Here is an 18756-nt window from a genome sequence, read left to right as displayed (position 1 = left end):
ATCCGTGTTCGAGAAGAGGAAGTAGGCGAGGACTTCCTAGGAGCTCTGAAAAATGCCTGAAAGCGATTCCAGTTCCTTTTCTTCTAGGCAAGTAAGATAGCCATTATACCTCCTTTCAGTTTGATTTTTGCATAATTTATTCCACAAAATTGAGTAAATACACTTGCCATTTATTTTGTCTCTTAAAATTCCTCTTCATATCATTTCACAAACAGAAGGAAAAAGAGAGGTAAAGTTTTGTGGTAAAATTGTTACAGCTTGCCTGAAATGTGAGTCCACAGCAGTTTCTTTCTTTGTGAAGAGGTAATAATGCCAATTCCATGTCAAAAATAACATATGAATAGCACATAATACATTTCACTCATATAATAGGATCATTGGTCTTAAAATTTATATCATCATCAGAAGAGCAGATGTAATTACTTCTGTAATATTTTTAAGAAATATAAATAAATTGTATCATCAAAGTGCTCTCACACAGTAGAAATCTTTCGAGATTATTTTATGATTTTATTTTTCCTCACCAAAAGAATACCCATCAATCTCTCGCTAGGTCTTAACACATTAAATTGTAAAACTCAGGATTTGAATCTTTATAAAATTATCTGTTGCAAAGCAGAATGTTCTAGTCTTTAGTTTTCAAAAAAAAAGTTTTCTTGAAATCAACACAATTCAACAATTAAGTATTAAAATGTCCTTACCATCATGCACATGACTATTTTTTTTAACCATTGTCCTTTTCATGACTCAAGAAGAACTTGCATTTATTGCAAACTTTCGCCATTTTCCCCCCTTAATAAGTATAGCAAGTAGGGGACAAAAGCAAGATAAAAGGTTTTATTTTTGACCGTTTCATTTAGCATAATTTCAACTTTCAAATTATAGGTACATAAACGAATATCCTACTTGTGTGTTAAAAGTACTTGACTACTTTGTGGGATGTTGTGTGTCCATTCTTTGCTAAATTATCTTGGTTGCCGTTGCTAGGTAACACCGCTGGCTTCCCACAGCTGAAAAAAAATGAGAGGGTTGGAGGGAGTAATTCAGCATCATTAGCACTTGACTAATAAGGTTATTGGTTTTTTTTTTAAGCTATGTATCTTAGCAATTTGCCCCCTTTTCTAGGGAACATCATCATTTATGGGAACTCAATTGACACATACACCACTGTGGAGACCCTCTTGAGCCTGGGGGTCAGGGGCTCCTGCATCCACCTGGTACAGCACCCACCCACATCCATCATCACCTGCATCAACGACTGCGCCGTGGAGGGCGCGATAGAGGACGCACTCCAGGCTGCAGGGGTAAATGTGTACCGGGACGCACTGCTGGCTCAGTGGAACAATGGGCTGTACCCGGACCCCATCCACACCGCCAGTTTCACCACACCCACCAAGCCCTTCCAGCTCCCCTGCTCCGTAAGTAGGTCCCCGGAACCTCAGTCACCACCTTGGGAGAGCTACCAGCTTTGGGGGACTTGGGGTCTGAAAGGTGATGGGTGATGAGCTTACAGTCGCAGTTTCCCTGCCACCCCTCTCCAGCCCCTGCAAACTTTCAGAGTTTCTGTAGCTACATAAAGAGCCACCCAAACCGAGTGACCTAAACCAGCAGTAGTCATCCTTGCGTCTCTCTTGTGGTCCCAGCGTGGGAGCCGGCTCATTCGGCAGGAATCCCTAGAGGTCTTTCCTGAGGATGAAAGGGGACTGGGTGGGGCTGGAGCCATAGAAAAGGTGTGTCCCCCCGCTTGTCGGGCTGCTGGTGTCAGATCAGGCTCAGGTGAGGTGCTGATCAGAACAATCACAGACGGCCCCTCCATGGGACTGAGCTTCTCCTCAGCGTGGTGACTGGTTCCAAAAGCACTGGGACAGAGACAGAGAGGATCAAGAGAGATGGAGAGAGACAGAGAGATGGAAAGAGACAGAGTGATAGAGAGAGACAGAGAGAGAGAGAAACAGAGAGATAGAGCCAGAGAGAAACAGACAGAGATAGAGACAGAGAGAGCCAGAGAGCCAGAGATAGAAACAGACAGATGGAGACAGAAACAGACAAACAGAGAGCCAGAGATACAGACAGAGAGATAGAGACAGACACAGAGAGCCAGAGATAGAGACAGACCGGGAGATGATAGAGACAGCGACAGCATCCCTCCTCCTGTGACCTAACCTCATACGTCAAGCAGCATCCTTTGGAGTCCTGGAGGCAGGTCACCGAGGCAGCCCACATGCAAAGGAAGGGGAACTGGACCCCCCCCTCCGCCTTCTATTTGTGGATGGAGTGTCAGGATTTGAGGACTGCCAGCTCCCATACTTCGGCCACCTGATGCGAAGAACTGACTTATTAGAAAAGACCCTGATGCTGGGAAGGATTGAAGGCAGGAGGAGAAGGGGATGAAAGAGAATGAGATGGTTGGATGGCATCACTGACTCAGTGGACATGAGTTTGAGCAAACTCTGGGAGTTGGTGATGAACAGGAAAGCCTGGCATGCTGCAGTCCATGGGGTTGCAAAGAGTCAGACACGACTGAGCGACTGAACAACAACCAGCCCCACTGTGAGCAAGTCCCAGGCGCTGTGCTACCCTCTTGCAGTGCATTCTGTCCCCTCCTCACAACAGCTCTGTCACAGGAAGCACCCCCACTTTACAGACAGAACACGGTGACTCCCCATCAGCTTAAGATCTAACCCAGGCTAACAGGGCCTCAAAGTGTACACCGTGTTGACCTCCTAAGATTCTGGAAACAGCTACAGTGGGTCTTTCCCTGTGGAACAGGGACTTAGAATAGCTCAGCTCACAGCCTGTTCAGGAGACGAGCAGAAGCCAGGAGGAAGAGGGGAAGGGGCCAGTTGATGTGCCAGAGAAGCAGGAGACCCCTCAGGGAGGGGGCTGCAGTCAGCGTGAGGGCTGGACTTATGGGGGTCAAGGGTGTGTCGACCCTTGGGTTGGGATGAAGGATACCAGCGGCCTGTGGTGGGAAGACCACCTGGAGGAGGCCTCTGAGGGCTCATGGGGGTCCTTTACCTGGCAGTATGGGCCAGTCAGCCTAAGTCAGGGCTTCTCGCCCCAGTGCTCTTACAGGTGGGTGCCATGACCCTCGTCCCCCAGAACCTAGACAGGAGGAGCTCAAGGCAGACTGCATGCCAGAGGAGCTTCCCTACCACCTCTCATTTCATTCTGATAACCCAGGGGATTCTACATTCTGCTCCTCAAGAACATTCATTCCTTCCTTCACTCTGCAGAGATTTATTGAAAGCCTACTAGGTCTCAAGCTCGGTCCTAAGTATGAGGGATATAGCAGTGAAAAAGAAAAAGTTCATAGTATTTTAATAGAAAAGTGTATGTACTTTTCTACATATCTACATATGTATGTCACAATACCTATTTAAGAGAGGAAAAATAAAGATCTTCTCATTGGAAGTTTCCTCCGAAAATGATGATCCTAGAAGAGGTGTGCCAAGTGTACCCTGGGGGAATTCTGGGGGTGAGTACAAACCCTGCTTAGGGAGCACAGGTACAAGAAAACCTTCCCCAAGTATCTGACTGAATACAGGGTCTGTAGCAGCCCCCACAGGCCTTCACTCTCCTATTAGGTCAGAACTAGAATCAAGGCAAAGACACCTTGCAGATACTTTCAACCCCCTTGATCCAGCATGCCTTTCTGCCCAGACTTCCCCCTAAAGTAATGACTCAGACCGTGGTCCACTGTCCTTGGGTCCTGTCTCCTGCTCCCTTGCTGTGTTTCTCCCCACCCCACCCCACCCTGAAACTCTCATCTGTGTTTGGCCAACAGTAAGTACCAGCTGGAGATTCCCAGTTGGCATTAGTGGTAAAAAACCCACCTACCAATGCAGGAGATGTAAAAGATGTAGGTTCTATCACTGGGTCAGGAAAATCCCCTGGAGGAGGGCATGGCAGCCCACTCCAGTCTTCTTGCCTGGAGAATCCCATAGACAGAGGAGCCTGGCGGGCTATGCTCCATGGGGTCACAAAGACTCAGACACGACTGAGTGACTTAGCATAGCACAGGTACCAGCTGGGGATTAGAAGCCTAAAGAAGGGAGAGATCAGGGTATTTATCCCTCTGATGATCAGCTTTGAGTAGCATCTCTGTCAGGGCACTAGGAGACTTTTGACAAAAGTGAAAGTGAGTCACTCAGTCGTGTCTGACTCTATGCAACCCCGTGGACCATAGCCCTCCAGGCTCTTCTGTCCATGGGGTTTTCTAGGCAAGAATATTGGAGTTGGTTGCCATTCCCTTCTCCAAGACTTTGATGGGGACAAGTATCTTCACATCTCCACTGTGGTTGTGCGGTCATGGTTTGAATTATGTCCCCTGGAGAGCTATGGTCCTAAGCCTCAGGACCTGAACGTGATCTTACTTGGAAATAGGATCATAGTGGTTGCTGTCAAGCAAAGAGAAGGTCCTCCTGGATTGGAGTGGGTCCTAAGTCTGATGATTGGTGCCCTTATACGGAGAGAAAGATGTGATGGCAGAGAGGAAGCCCACAGGAAGAAGCCTGTGTGCTGACGGAAGTAGAGATGGAGTGATGGCAGCCGCCATCAGATCCTGAATAGCACAAATAGGCAGCAACCGCCAGAAATGAAGACGAGGCGAAGACCTGTCTAAAGTTCTCTGTCTAGCTAGATGTTTGTCGATTGTATTGATTTTTTTCACCCAAAGCACCAGCTTTTGAGTTTGTTAATTGTCTCTGTTGTCTGTCAGTTTTCTCTCTCATTGATTTCTGCTCTTAACAATTATTTTCTTTTTTTCTGCTTGCTTTGGCTTTACCATGCCTTTCTTTTCCTAGTTCCTTAAGGTAGAACCTTAGGGCATTATTTATAGAGGCATTTAAAGCAGATGTTTCTTCTAATACTCCATATTTTCAGCCAATATGTAGTATTCAGTTGGCCTTATAGGAGCACATGAATTGTGTTTGAGAGATATGAGAGATCCGTGACTTATAACTTGTGTTCCTGGGGACAGTGCTGGATTTGCTGTTCCAGCAATCGGTCCATTCCACCAACTCGTATGTCTCCAATGTAACCATGTTTTGAATGCCTATGCCAAAATGGTATAAAATAACACGATTTCAGTAGAAGTGCTGGTAATCTTCCAAACCCAGGAAAACAAGGGCTAGTATATTTAATGTGCCCCTTAATAAAAAGTGGAGGCTTCCTTGGTGTCTCAGATGGTAAAACCCTCTGCCTGCAATGCTGGAGACCCAGGTTCGATCCCTGGGTTGGGAAGATCCCCTGGAGAAGGAAATGGCAACCCACTCCAGTACTCTTGCCTGGAAAATGGATGGAGGAGCCTGGAGGGCTACAGTCCATGGGGTCGCAAAGAGTGGGACACGACTGAACGACTTCACTTTCACTTTCACTTTAATAAAAGGTAGGTTTACCTAGGAGATAAACTGAGCAGGTAGAAGAACTTTGTGGGGATGTTGAAGGAGAATTCTGAGCATTAATGGTCCTGTTTTGCACATATAATTTCAATTCAAATATTTCTACGTGTTTTTCTATGGATGAGAAGTCTATTTCTATATAGATGGGAAAGGAGTCGAGGCAAAAAAGAAAAGAGGAGTAGAGAGACAGACTCAGAGTGAGGGACTCAGAGAAATATATTTTCCTGTGGTCACTGAGTAAGGTTAAAAGCAGAAAGAATTTATAACAGATTAGAGAGAAAGAGGCTACCTGAATGGGAGTAACTGGGAGAGGATTAGATGTCCAAGTGAACAGAGACAGGTAAAGGGGAAAAGTCCTTGCTGGTTCCCTCAGGAAGAAGAAAGGATATCACAGGGATGGTGGACTCGAGTCAAGTGCTGTCGAGTGGAACTTCCCGTGATGGTAGAAATGGTCCTTACTTGTTCAGTCAGTATGGCAGCCGCTGCCACCTGTAGCTTTGGGGCGTTTGAAATAGGCCACAATTGAGGGTCTGGATTTTCAATTTTACTTACTTTTAATTAATTTAGATTTATTTATTTTAAAAATATTTATTTATTTGGCTGTGCCAGGTCTTATTTGCAGCTTGTGGGATCTTTATTTGTGGCACGCAGGATCTAGTTCCCTGACCAGGGATCAAACTGGGTCTGCCAGCAATGGGAGCTCAGAGTCGTAGCCACGGGACCACCAGGGAAAGTGAAAGTGTTAGTCGCTCAGTCATGTCTGACTCTCTGTGACCCCATGGACTCCTTGTGACCCCATGACCCAGGCTCCTTTGTCCATGGAATTTTCCAGGCAAGTGGAACCCAGTGAAGTGGGTTGCCATTCCCTTCTCCAGGGGATCTTCCCTACCCAGGGATCGAACCTGAATCTCCCACATTGCAGGCAGACCCTTTACCAGCTGAGCCAACAGGGAAACTGGACGACTAGGGAAGTACCTAACTAATTTTGATTTAAATGTGTGTAGTCACCTGTGATTAGTGGCTGTTGTAGGCTCATTCCTGCCTCACTCCTCATTCACGCACCATTCTTGGGTGGAGAAGGGGTGTGGAATGGCTCTGCTCATTTAACTTCTATGCAGAGTACATCATGTGACATGCCCAGCTGGATGAATCACAAACTGGAATCAAGATTGCCAGGAGAAATATCAACAGCCTCAGATATGTAGATGATACCACTTTAATGGCAGAAAGTAAAGAGGAACTAAAGATCCTCTTGAGGACAGTGAAAGAGGAGAGTGAAAAAGCTAGCTTGAAACTCAACATTAAAAAAAAAAAAAAAAAAACACCTAATATTCATGGCAAAAAGAAGGGGGAAAAGTGGAAGCAGTGACATATTTTCTTTTCTTAGGCTCCAAAATCACTGCAGATGGTAACTATAGCCATGAAATTAGAAGACATTTGCTCCTTGGAAGAAAAGCTATCACAGACCTAAATAGTGTATTAAAAAGCAGAACATCACTTTGTCTATAAACATCCCTATAGTTAAAGCTATGGTTTTTCCAGTAGTCATGTATGAATTTGAGAGTTGGACCATAAAGAAAGCCAAGTGCTAAAGAACTGATGCTTTTGAATTGTGGTGCTGGAGACACTTAAGAGTTCCTTGGACTGCAAGGAGATCAAACCAGTCCATCTTAAAGGAAATTAACCCTGAATATTCATTGAAAGGATTGATGCTAAAGCTGAAACTTCAATACTTTGGCACCTGATGCAAAAAGCCAACTCACTGGAAAAGAACCTGATGCTGGGAAAGAGCAAGAGAAGGGAGCAACAGAGGACGAGATGGTTAGATAGCATCACTGGCTCAATGGACATAAATTTGAGCAAAGTCTGGGACGTGGTGAGGGACAGGGGAGCCTGGCGTGCTACAGTCCATGGGGTTGCCAAGAGTAGGACATGACTTAGTGACTGAATAGTAACAACTAAGATAAAAATGAGTCAATTTAGCCTCTTCCACAACAACTGAAGCCCTAAAAACAAATAACTTAGCCTGGCTTCCCTGGTAGCTCAGCTGGTAAAGAATCCGCCTGCAATGCAGGAGACCCTGGTTTGATTTCTGGGTCAGGAAGATCCCCTGGAGAAGGGAATGACTACCTACTCCAGTATTCTGGCCTGGAGAATTGCATGGACTGTATAGTCCAAGGGTCACAAAGATCTGGACACGACTAAACAACTTTCCCTTTCACTTTCACTAGATGCTTTAATGAAACATCAATACAGAAGATGATTTCCAGATGAGTGTGAGAAAGTATTAAAATCTGGGCAGAGAATATGGGGGTGGGGCATGCAGGTACCTTGTCTATATTCACTGAATCAGTACCTGCCCTCCCAGGTCAGGAGCCCAGACCTGGAGGGTATGGAGGTGAACGGGGTATCCTGCAAGGACAGGCTTTCTGGGCTTAAAGGGCCAGGAATGGGGCAGTCTGAAGACTCAAGAGTGGACAAGGTGACCCCAAGAAGGAACCTGGAGAAACATGAGTGTCAGACACCAGAGAGGAAAATGGAAGGAGACTGAGAAGGAGTGATTTAGAGTGTCCTGGAATGAGGGGCAAGTGGTATCTATGAACATAAACCTCCTTACAGGGGAGAACGTGCTCTCGTGGGAGACGTTCCACTATGCGGCATCCATTGCTGGATACCTAGATAAGCGATTAAAAAAAAAGAGTGACATTGAGTGATATTAATTTGTTCTTCATCTGAAAGATACACACACCATTAGGACATACTCTTAGTAGATTTAGGTTTTCTAGTGTGCCCCAAATAATAAAATGGAGATGATCCAACCTCTTAGGAAGGTACAGTGAAGAATGATAACTAAGGATAATGTGTCTGTTCACTTTGTAGATGTTCTTCAGCTTCCTCGAGAAGAACGTGGATTATGAAACGTTCAAAGCCTTCAATGATGCATGCCTGGTCTACGACGGCCGACTTGTGATTGACAGCAACTTCCACACCAACGACATAGCCATCAGAGCTGCCGGCCCCCTCACCAAGTTCTCCAATAGGTACTACTCGAATGAGTGGACTCACAGCAACTTCAATTCCAAAGAAATCGGCTTCCAACTGGCAGCAGCAATGCTCAAGCTCTTCGATCCGACTCTGGAGCCTGTGACCGAACCACCGGCCGACCTTGACCGACTCATCCCCATGTACAAGGGAGCCAAGATCAAAGGTGTGTAGAGGGCCACCCTCATCCCACTGCTGTAGCCGCTGGTTGGGTCTGGACCAGCCAGCCCCATTTCCCATAGGCTTGGTGAGGAGGCATTGCTGTGTGTCAGTGGCTTTGCAAAGAGATGTGGAGAGGGGGGCTCTCTCATGTTTAACTGTTTATGATGGACCTGATTCTACCATGTCAGTTCTGTGATGGTCACTCTATGTATAAGGCCACTGAGACTAGGGGATGGTCAGTAACTTGCCCAGAGGCTCCTCACCACTGGTGTGTGGTGTGATGCCCTGACATCTTGCCAAACTTTTATTCTCACTGAAAGTTGAGAGATCAGGGGAGCTTCCGAGCCTCCCATGCTTCAGTCTGCTATCTGAAATAATAAGCACAACTTGTAGCAGCTGTAAAATGGGTCTACTCTAATCCCCTCTGTTTTATTGGCTCCTAAGGAGGTCATCACATGAGTAACACAGAATTTCCTTATATTTGGGAGATGGACCTTCTGTCAGAAAAATGCACATATTTATAGAATTGTGTATGTGTACTTCCAGAGAGTTGATGGGCCAACACCCATAATCATCCATGGACTCCTGGGGGGAGGGTCTGTGAACCCTAATCCAGTAGACAGAACATCAGTCTAAAGGGGCAGAAACCCAACATCCCAGTCTTTGTGTTTATCTGCCCAGCGAGAGGTCATGATCGCCTCTTCACTCTGGACAAGACCTTAGGGAGGGCGGTGGCCATGGAAAAGGACAAGTCCCGGTTGTCAGAAGATGCTCTGAGTGGGACCTGGCTTGGGCTTCTGGGGCCAGCTAGAAATAGTCACCATTTCATAATCCACATTTTCTAAAGCCTTGAACAAGGACTTTGTTGACTTTCCTTATAACATTTACTTTTTTTAGTATGTTGGTTACACAGTGGAGGAGGACAGAGAAAGGGAACATCTTGGCCATGTTTACAAAGCCTTGGTAGGTGGGGATTAGAGGGCCGTGAGTTATGGGAAGTCAGGATGCACAGGGTCAGCCTGGACCTCTTAGAGCATTGGTGTCTGTATTGTGTGCTATTATGGCACATTCACCTTGGTTGTATTAAATGTTATCAGCCCCAGGGTGTCCCTTGCCAACAGAGGCACTTTGGTGGGAAAGTGAGTGGCACACACCACAGCAGGTGTCTCTGGTGGTCTTGTGGTGTAGATGTCAGCCTTGCTACCCATTTGTTCACCCAACTGAAATAAAATGTCTAAAACTGGCCTTCTTCACTAGGAGGTATCCTCCCTGGGTCTTACCATTACTTGCATGTCTCCAAGCCCGCCATTCCAACCCCTTTGGAGGTACAGAGGGCCCAGTCTGATTTTGTAAGTATTCTTCCTGAATTTCATTTTACTTTCAAATATAGCACTTTGTTTCCGGGGGTAGGGGGTGAAATTCTTAATCCACAGTTTTTAGTGTCATGTATTGGTTCTTGCATCAGAAAGCCATGGGCCAGCTGGCCCCTGAAATGGCCCCTACTCATTCCTGCCCCTTGGTATCCATGTCCATGAATGGTCCCCACCCACACTGACCAGGGCTGAGGTGTGTAGCCAGCAGGATATTGCATAAATGATGTGTGCCTTCTGAGGCCAGGTCCTGAAAGATCCTACAGCTTCCAACTTGCACCCTCCTGGGTCACTGCTACCATATCCTCAGGTCACCCGGTTGGCCCTTTGGTGGGGTCCGCATGGAAAGGGATTGAGGATTCCTGCCCCAGACATTCCACAATTTGCTAGTCATGTGAGGAGCCATCTGTGTGAGTGGTCCTCCAGCCCCAGTCCAACCTTATGATGCAGCCCTGGCTGATATCTTGACTACAAATTTTGCAGGAGACCATGAGCCAGAATCCCCTAGCTAAGCTAGTCCCAACTTCTGTGACTCCCAAAGACTAAGGTTGTAAAAGTTGATTGTCATTTTAAGCCATTTATTTTTTAGAGCAGTTTTAGGTCCACAGCAAAATTGAGAAAAGGGTACAGAGATTTCCCATACATCCCCTGAGCCTCTCACGCATAGCTGCCCCCGTTATCAACATCCCCACCACAGGGTATGTTTGTCACAACTGATGAACCAACACTGGTGCATCATCACCAGAATCCCACAATTTACATGATGATTCACTCTTGGTATTGTACATGCTGCGGGTTTGGACAAATGTATGATAACATGGGTCCACCATAGTGGTGTTATACAGACCAGGGTCCCTACCCAAAAAATCCCTTTGGTTCCACCTGTTCTTCCCTCCCGCCCACCCCTGCAACTCCTGGCAACCAGTGACCTTTTTTTTTCACTGTCTTCATAGTTTTGCCTTTTTCAGAATATCATAGAGTGGGAAGCAGTCTGTCACCTTTTCAAATCAGCTTCTTTCACTTAACAATTTGCGTTTAAGTTTCCTCCATGTCTTTTCATGGCTTGAGAGTCCATTTCTTTTTAGCCCTGAATTTTATATATATATATATATATATATATATATATATTCTGCTGTCTGGATGCACCACCAGTTTATATATCAAACTGCCTCCTGAAGGCCATTAAGCCACAAAGTTCTGAGGTAGCCCGTGATGTATCCATCAATAATTAAAATTCTCGATGTCACCTCTGTGGTGACAACAGGCAAATTGCTGAGGGTCTGATGTCCGTATGGACCCCCTGGTGCTCCTGCTCCTCTGAATGACACTGGAAAGACCGTGGAGGTGAAGCAGAAGCTGTGTGTGCTTGGGGACTGCGGGGAGGGCGGTGTTCCCCTGGCTTCAAGGTAGCTAGAGAGGAAGCAAGGACACAGGGTGGCTGGCCAGTTGGGAGCTCCCCAGGTAGGACTGTCTGGCAGCTGGCCCCAGAGTGGCATCTGTTGTAGCGGAGGCTTTCCTTCCGTGTGTCATGTTTGTGTTTCATCAGTGAGGCAACCACTGGAGGTTGCCTGCTTCCATTCCCATTTTCACATCCTGATTTTTTTTTTCCTTTGGAAGATTAGCAATCTAACTTAAAATAAGCACATTTCCCAGATTTCCTTGAGAATGAGGTCAGCCACATGGCAGGTCCTGGCCAGTGAGATGTAGTAGAAACTGATGGAAATTTCCATCAGGAGAACAGACTCCAGACCTCCCAGGCTTCTGGCCCCACTTTGGGAAGTCAGAATCCCAGTGTTCCAGTTGTCTTACCGTGGACTTTGGGCAAGTTATCAACTCCACTGCTTTTCTGGGATCATTAGGGATCATATATAAAGTAACACTCCCTTCAGGGAATAAAACAGGTGCCCCATCAGTGGTGAATGTTGTTAATCATAGTTACAGATAAGTACTGAGACCTGGTTCTGCTGAGGAAAGGTCAGATGCCATGTGTTTAAAACTTATTTCCCTTGGGCCTTCCAAGATTCTTTTAGGCATGTCCCATATCCATGGTCTGATGCAAAATGCTTAAAGTAAGGACCATAGTCAATGGTCTCCAGTCTCTATTGCTCTATAACAAAGCTTAGCAACATGAAGCAGCCCTTGGACTGTGCTCAGATTCTGTTGGTTAGGAGTTTGGACAGGACACAGTGGGAGCAGCTTGTCTCTGCTCAGCTGGGAAGACTTAGTAGACTAGGGGTAGCCCAGTGATTGGGTCCTCTAACCGAAGGCTTGTCACTGACCTGGGCTGGCACAGCTCAGCCACAGAGATTGCTGGACAGAGCATCACACCTGGGCTGCCCATGTCACCTGGGCTTCCTCACAGCCTGGTGGCCTCTGAGTGGTGAGACTGCCTGCGTGGAAGCTCAGGACTCCCAAGTGCAAGGGTCCCCACCAGCCAGCTGGACACTGCGCTGCCTTTTATGACTCAGCCTTGAAAGTCAAATAGCAGTCACTACCCCCACATCCTCTGTTGGAGCAGTCACAGCCCAGTGGGATTCAAGGAGAAAGGACAGAGAGTTCATCTCTCAATGGGAAGATAGTCAAGGTCAAGTGTAGAAGAGCATGTGGGATGGGGTACCACTGGGGCCATCTTTGGAAAGTATAGTTTGCCACCAATCATGTAAACAGGAGGCAACTCGGATGATGAGTTTGGAGTGTGACCAACGGACACTTTGGTCTTTGTAGATAAATACCTGGAACCAAGTAGTTTCAAAAACTAGGAAATACTGGACTTGATTTTGGACAGAACCAGATTCTTCAAGGACAGTGTGTGATTTCTGACATGCAATATCATTTGTTTATGAACCACGGCTCTCTCTGGGAATAAAGTCAGAGGATGCGCCAAAGAAAGTTTTTAAAGTTAATGACAGTTTTAAAAAGACTAGAATTTGAATAGCTTCTTTGGCTGGTACTGTGACAGTATCTGAGCAGGAACCCTGACTGTAATTAACCATTTTGCCAGGCGGGCCTCCTTTTTAATTAGTATAAAAGATCTAAACAGATTTTTCCCCCATTTTATTCACCAAGAAAAAAAATGTAGGATGGTTCCATGGCAATCTTTGGGGGTTGGAACTAATTTGATTAAGTAAAATTGTTGCCAAAATGGCCAGGCAGTTGCCTAAATATCACCAGTGGGTGGAGAATGGAACCCTTGGAGCAATATTTCACTCGAGAAACCAAATTACTGTTCTCACAATGATTGTAGTACAGATGAACCTCATCAGAGTCTTTTAACACTCTATCCTTAGGATATTTAAGTAAGAGATGCTTGAGTAATTCACTCGGTAGCCCGACAAAAGGAAGAAAGGGTCCCCAAGTTGTCTACATAATAAACTGATCTACAGATTCCAGTCCACATGCTTTGTTGGCTTATCCTCCATGGAATAAAGAAATGTGTCACAACAAACTCTGCCTTGGATACCACTAAATTTAAAACTGTGTGTTCATCGTGGGGGCTGAAACCTGGGTTTCTAGCACGCCGAGTCTGATTACCCCTGGGTCTTCCACTTGGCATGAATTCCAGAGGCATGTTCCAATCTTTGTCAAAATCATAAAGGAGCTCAAAAGAATAATTATATTCAGGAAAAGATGGGAAGACAAAAAAAAAAAAGACCCACATCAGAACCAGTTACTCTGTCAAAATTTTAAATTCAAGACCTGAATATCCTAACAATTAACTCATGTATTTAAAGGAAGAAACTCACTACATCCCCAAGAACTGGAAAGCATGTGAAACCATCACTGTTACCCCAGAATCCCTCATGGGGTGGCCGGGCTAGAAGCTGCCTAAAGTCCTTGTTTAAGGATAAGCAGAAAGTGTTCTGGACTTCACCAGATTTTCCCATCTGCTGTGACTAGAAATGACCTAAGAAATTTAGATCAGTCTGCCCAGCCCCACGGGGTAACTTGTGTCTGAAAAACCCACTCGTAAGCGACTTGTCTTTCGTGTCAATGCAAACTGTTTCCATGCCACAGGCCCAGAATGGCCCCCTAGTTATGTGATCACGGTGCCAAGTCTTATTAACAATAGTCATGGTCACTTCCAGAGTTAAGCTAAGCTATCTCTGCACCACTGGGCCTTTCCTTCCTCCACACGGCTGCTCTCTGAGCTCTTTAAGGGCTGAGACACACAGAGGCAACCCACGGATTGTAATTCGACTTTTAAATTAAAAAAAAAAAGAGGACTTCCCTGATGGCCCAAGTGGTGAAGAATCCACCTGCCAGTACAGGGGACAAGGGATCTATCTCTGGTCTGGGAAGCTTCCACATGCATTGGGGGCAACTGAGCCCGTAAGCAAGTACTGAACCTGCTGTCTAGGGCCTGTGTGCAGCGACAAGAGAAGCCACTGCAATGAGAAGCCTGCACACCGCAATGAAGAGCGGCCCCTGCTCGCCGCACCTAGAGACGCCTGAGCAGCAGAGAAGACCCAGCACAGCCAAAAGTCAAATAAAGGAATAAAAATTATTTAAAAAATAAGACCAACTCGCCTCAACCCCAAATAAGCAGACCCACGATGATGCTGATGACTCATTAGCCCTCCTGCATGGGATGACCTCAGAGGGAGGGCCCATGATGCTCAGATTCTCCACCAGCAACCTGCCAGGACCCCACGGAAACATGGCAAGACACCACCCATGAGGTCACCGTGAACCTCGCTCCGAGGTGCTCCGTATCGCCCGAATCAGCCCCCACATACTGGTGCTTGTGAGCCATTGTGAGAGTGGGATATTCAGTGAAAGTCTTTGCCGAGCCCAAAATATTAGTAGCCATGTAGGTGGATCTCAAGACGTACCCCTTGGATACCCAAGTGCTTTTCTGTAATCACTCAGCATAAATAAGTTTCAAAGATGAAGAGGAGGGTCCAAGGCCTTGTGGGATCCGCTCTCCACTGAGCCCTGGGGAAACCTGGCACCAAAACTATTGCAAGCTATGGCCAGTGCCCCCTCTCCCGGGACCCCAGTCACCCTACCTGCGAGGTCAGGGGGCAGCCCCACCCCCAGCTGTTCATGCCCTTCACCAAGGCACCCCTGACTGCAAAGGGGCCTCCAGGGGTCAACTTTACTTGCTGGCTCATCATAGCAAAGCTATTTCTGAATTAAATACACACGGAGATAGAGCATGATGAATGTTCCTGTTATGTGCATCTCTAAGGATAAACACAAGACTTTAAAGACTATATGAGTTTGATACCAGCAGTTTTAGTCTTAGCAACCCCCCCATTAACATTTTGTTAAAATGTTGACACAAAAGCAAATAAATGATCCCATGTATTTTTATGAAAATAGAATGAATCTGTGCAAGTTATAAAAATTACAAATTGATAGACTGTACTTCTGCAGTATAAAATGTACTGGAAACATATTTCCGTTATGAAATACAGTTTACCAATAATTTCTATTGGATACACTGTATCCCATTGTGCAGATGTACCATTGTTTTGTTAGATAACACCTCACTGCCTGTTGTTTTCAGCCCTTTGCTATGGAGGTAGATTCCCTCTCTGTATCCATCCATCTCTATGATGATGGACTTGGTGCACCTCGCTTGGGGTGCCATCCTCCACCTCTTTCCTAAACTGAGTTTGTTCTGTCCCCTACTGTCACGCACATCCTTGGGGCTGGGCCAGGACTTACCTGTCAACCCTCCCCTCTGTCTCACCTTGTGCCTTTGTGAGTGACTGGTTCCTCCTCAGAGCTTAGCCACATGATACCCAAACACCCACCAGTTGCTTCAATTTACTTAAAAATCCAGGTAAACCATGTGTTCTTGTTTAGACAGTGTCTCCAGGGGATGTCCGAGACTCAGTAAATGTTTGGGATCCTTGCAGTTCACCTTGTGGTGGATTTCTAAATGTCACAGTCAAGTTCAGGGCAAAAGCTTCAATCAATATGCTCTCAGGAGAGATTCACTGAACATTATTGTGTCCTGGGTTCAGAGTCCAGGGCCAAAGTGCAGGTTCAGCCACCACCAGCCAAACCCAGGTTTGTCCACAGACAAACAGAGGTACTGCTCATTGCCGGAGCCGGTGGGAAGCATGTCTCCAGCTGTTTGGTTGGTGGCCACCAGGGGCTGAAATAGAAAAAGTAGTCGTGACTGGAGCAGAGAGGCGTCTTTCCTCGTCACCTGGGTTCACGTGGTGGTTTCAGTCCGTTTCTAGAAGACATAAAGCCAGGAACCTCCGCCTCTCCTAATTTACAAGCTAACAAGTAGCCCACACATCGTGTGTGTGCTTATTTCCCGTGAGCTGGAACCTTCTTCATGGAAACACACCCTCCCAGTCAAACCTCCCCAAACCCAGCTGTCAGAGGTTTACCTCTACCTTGCTTCCTTTGTTCAAGTAAAACTTTAAAACCTGTCATTCCTTTTGACCACCTTTGACTAGGAGCTTTTCTCAAAGTGGTACTGTGAAAAATTAAGAAAGTTAACAGTCTTAGGACACCTCACAGGAGAGAAAAGACCCAGTTCCACGGACCAGCTGAGTGAGGTATTGAAGAAAGGAGAATTGGCCATAACCTAGCAACCAATTTAGAAATGTGGAGTGATGTAGTCACAGTGTGAACTATCCCAAGGAACTTTTAGTCATTAAGTCCACATGCGTTTAGTCATTAAACCACATGCGTGGTTTCTGACACGCACTTACCTTCAGTTGATCTTGGTCAATACCTACCACTGTGATTTGCAACAAGCAATAACATATACCCTGTTATATTTGAAAAATAAATTGCTGTGACAAAGTTGCCAAAGTCCAGACATGTTTCTAATGGGGTTTTTCTGATGCCCGCCCCCACCAGGGTTCAGAAATAGTAACGGGTAACGTGAAGAATGGGAATTACTTCCGCATCCACATCAACAAGTACAGGATGGTGGAAACCATCACGTGCCTTTCCAAAGTGCCTTTCCCCGCCTCCAACTACATCCGCTTGTTTGGTCAGCACGAGCAGGCCCTCAACAACCTGTGCGCTCGGTATGAAGATGGGCTGGTCCCAGATCTCTACAGGTAAGCTGGGCATTGCCCTCTCCTGATTGGAAATGCAAACACAGGCAGTCAGTGTCTTGTGAATGAGAGAGGTATTTTGTGATGTGCCAGCAAGTTGATGGGAACCCCAGGGAGAGCTATGCTGTGCTCAGTTGCTCAGTCATGTCCGACTCTTTGCAACCCTATGGACTATAGCCCACCAGGCTCATCTGTCCCTGCAGATTCTCCAGGCAAGAATACTCGAGTGGTTGCCATGCCCTCCTCCAGGGGATCTTCCCAATCCAGGGATCGAACCCAGGTCTTCTGCATTGCAGATGGATTCTTTATCATCTGAGCCACCAGAGAAAACCTGGGAGAAGTTAGAGCTTCTCAACAGTGAAGGATGTGAGACCACCAGCATCAGCCAGAGAATGGAGAAGCCCACAGAGGAGAAGAGCATGGACTCTTGGTGTGTCCACATGTGGCCCTGTGGCCATGTGCAGGCTGGGTTCCAGACATATCCCCGCATGGCTTCCATGCCACAGATGATATTCAAGTCTCTCTTGAGACACAGGCTGCTAAGAGTAGTGATCAGAAACGTAAGAAGTCAATTTGGAGGCAGGATGCAGAGGCACCTGGTCCTGGTGGGAATCCCACCAACGCAGGCAGGGTGTCTGTGACTCCAGCCACCTTCTCAGGGCACATGCTCTAACAGAGGAGGGTGACCATTTGCCTAAGGCGTTGAGTTCTGCTCTGGCAGGTTACTCAGGCTGGGTGGTCTAGACCCATCTTTTCAATTCAGAGAACTTATCCTATAACTCTAGGAAGGCTAGAATTTTAGAGTAGAACTCTCAATCTGCTGCTTAGAAAGGTTAGGAGAATTTCTGTGTGTCCACAAAACAAGATGACAACAAACAGAGATGTAGAATTCTGGTGTCCTCAGTAGCCATGGGGGAGTCTGAAACATCAGAAGCAATCCCTCTTCCCTCTTACAAGAATGTTTTTAAGTTGTAGAATAATCATAGAAACAAACAAACAAAAAGTATATAAAGCATGTATGTACTTTATAGGATAATAACCTTACTTAGAGGCTTCTCGGGTGGCGCTAGTGGTAAAGAACCTACCTGCCAGTGCAGGAGATATAAGAGATGTGGGTTCGATCCCTGGGTCAGGAAGATCCCCTGGAGAAAGGCATGGCAACCCACTCCAGTATTCCTGCCTGGAGAATCCCATGGACAGAGGAGCCTGGCAGGCTACAGTTCATAGGGTCACAAAGAGTCGGACACGACTGAATGACATAACACGCACGCACACATGCAACCTTACTTCAAAGCACCAGTCTGATCACATCCACCTCCATCTCCTTGGTGGTCACCACTGTCCTGTGATTTGGGTTAATCATTCCCTCTCTTTCTTGGAAAGCAGGGATCAGCCGGCTTTCCCTATAAAGGTCAGGGTGGTAAATACTTTCGGCTTCAGGGGTCACATGACTTCTGTTCCAAGAACTCAAGTCAGCGTCCATGCCGTGAAATCCGCCACGGAGTGTCCGAAACCAGTGAACGTGGCTGTGTCCCAGTAAACCTGAGTACTGAAACAGGCAGCAGGCCAAGCCTTGTTTTAAAGGTGTACCATGTATCTGGTTTCCTAAATGATGTACTGATCCATTTTACCTGTTTTGAATCAATTCTGTGGCTGCTGAAGAAAGTCAGCGCTCCATTTGGGGCTCTTGTTTGCGAGCTTGTCCGTGGCCATGTGTGTAGCTGGAGTTCATGTGCTTTCCCTGCT

At 46.4% G+C, this 18756-nt stretch overlaps 1 protein-coding gene across 1 annotated transcript in view; it reads left to right on the top strand.

The window, feature by feature from the left end:
- Positions 1–18756, top strand: part of CFAP61 (cilia and flagella associated protein 61) — a 247955-nt gene that overhangs the window by 188094 nt on the left and 41105 nt on the right. Inside the window, 4 exon segments of the mRNA XM_086333756.1 lie at positions 1126–1418; positions 8283–8610; positions 9864–9955; positions 16808–17013. Of these exon segments, the coding sequence (XP_086189882.1) occupies positions 1126–1418; positions 8283–8610; positions 9864–9955; positions 16808–17013 (919 nt within the window).

This window comes from Bos grunniens, chromosome 13 (genome assembly GCF_055505025.1).
Source record: "Bos grunniens cultivar Pamir isolate PY7600 chromosome 13, Bosgru_T2T1.0, whole genome shotgun sequence".
Taxonomy (NCBI): Eukaryota; Metazoa; Chordata; class Mammalia; order Artiodactyla; family Bovidae; genus Bos; species Bos grunniens.
This window is presented reverse-complemented; position numbering and strand designations above follow the sequence as displayed.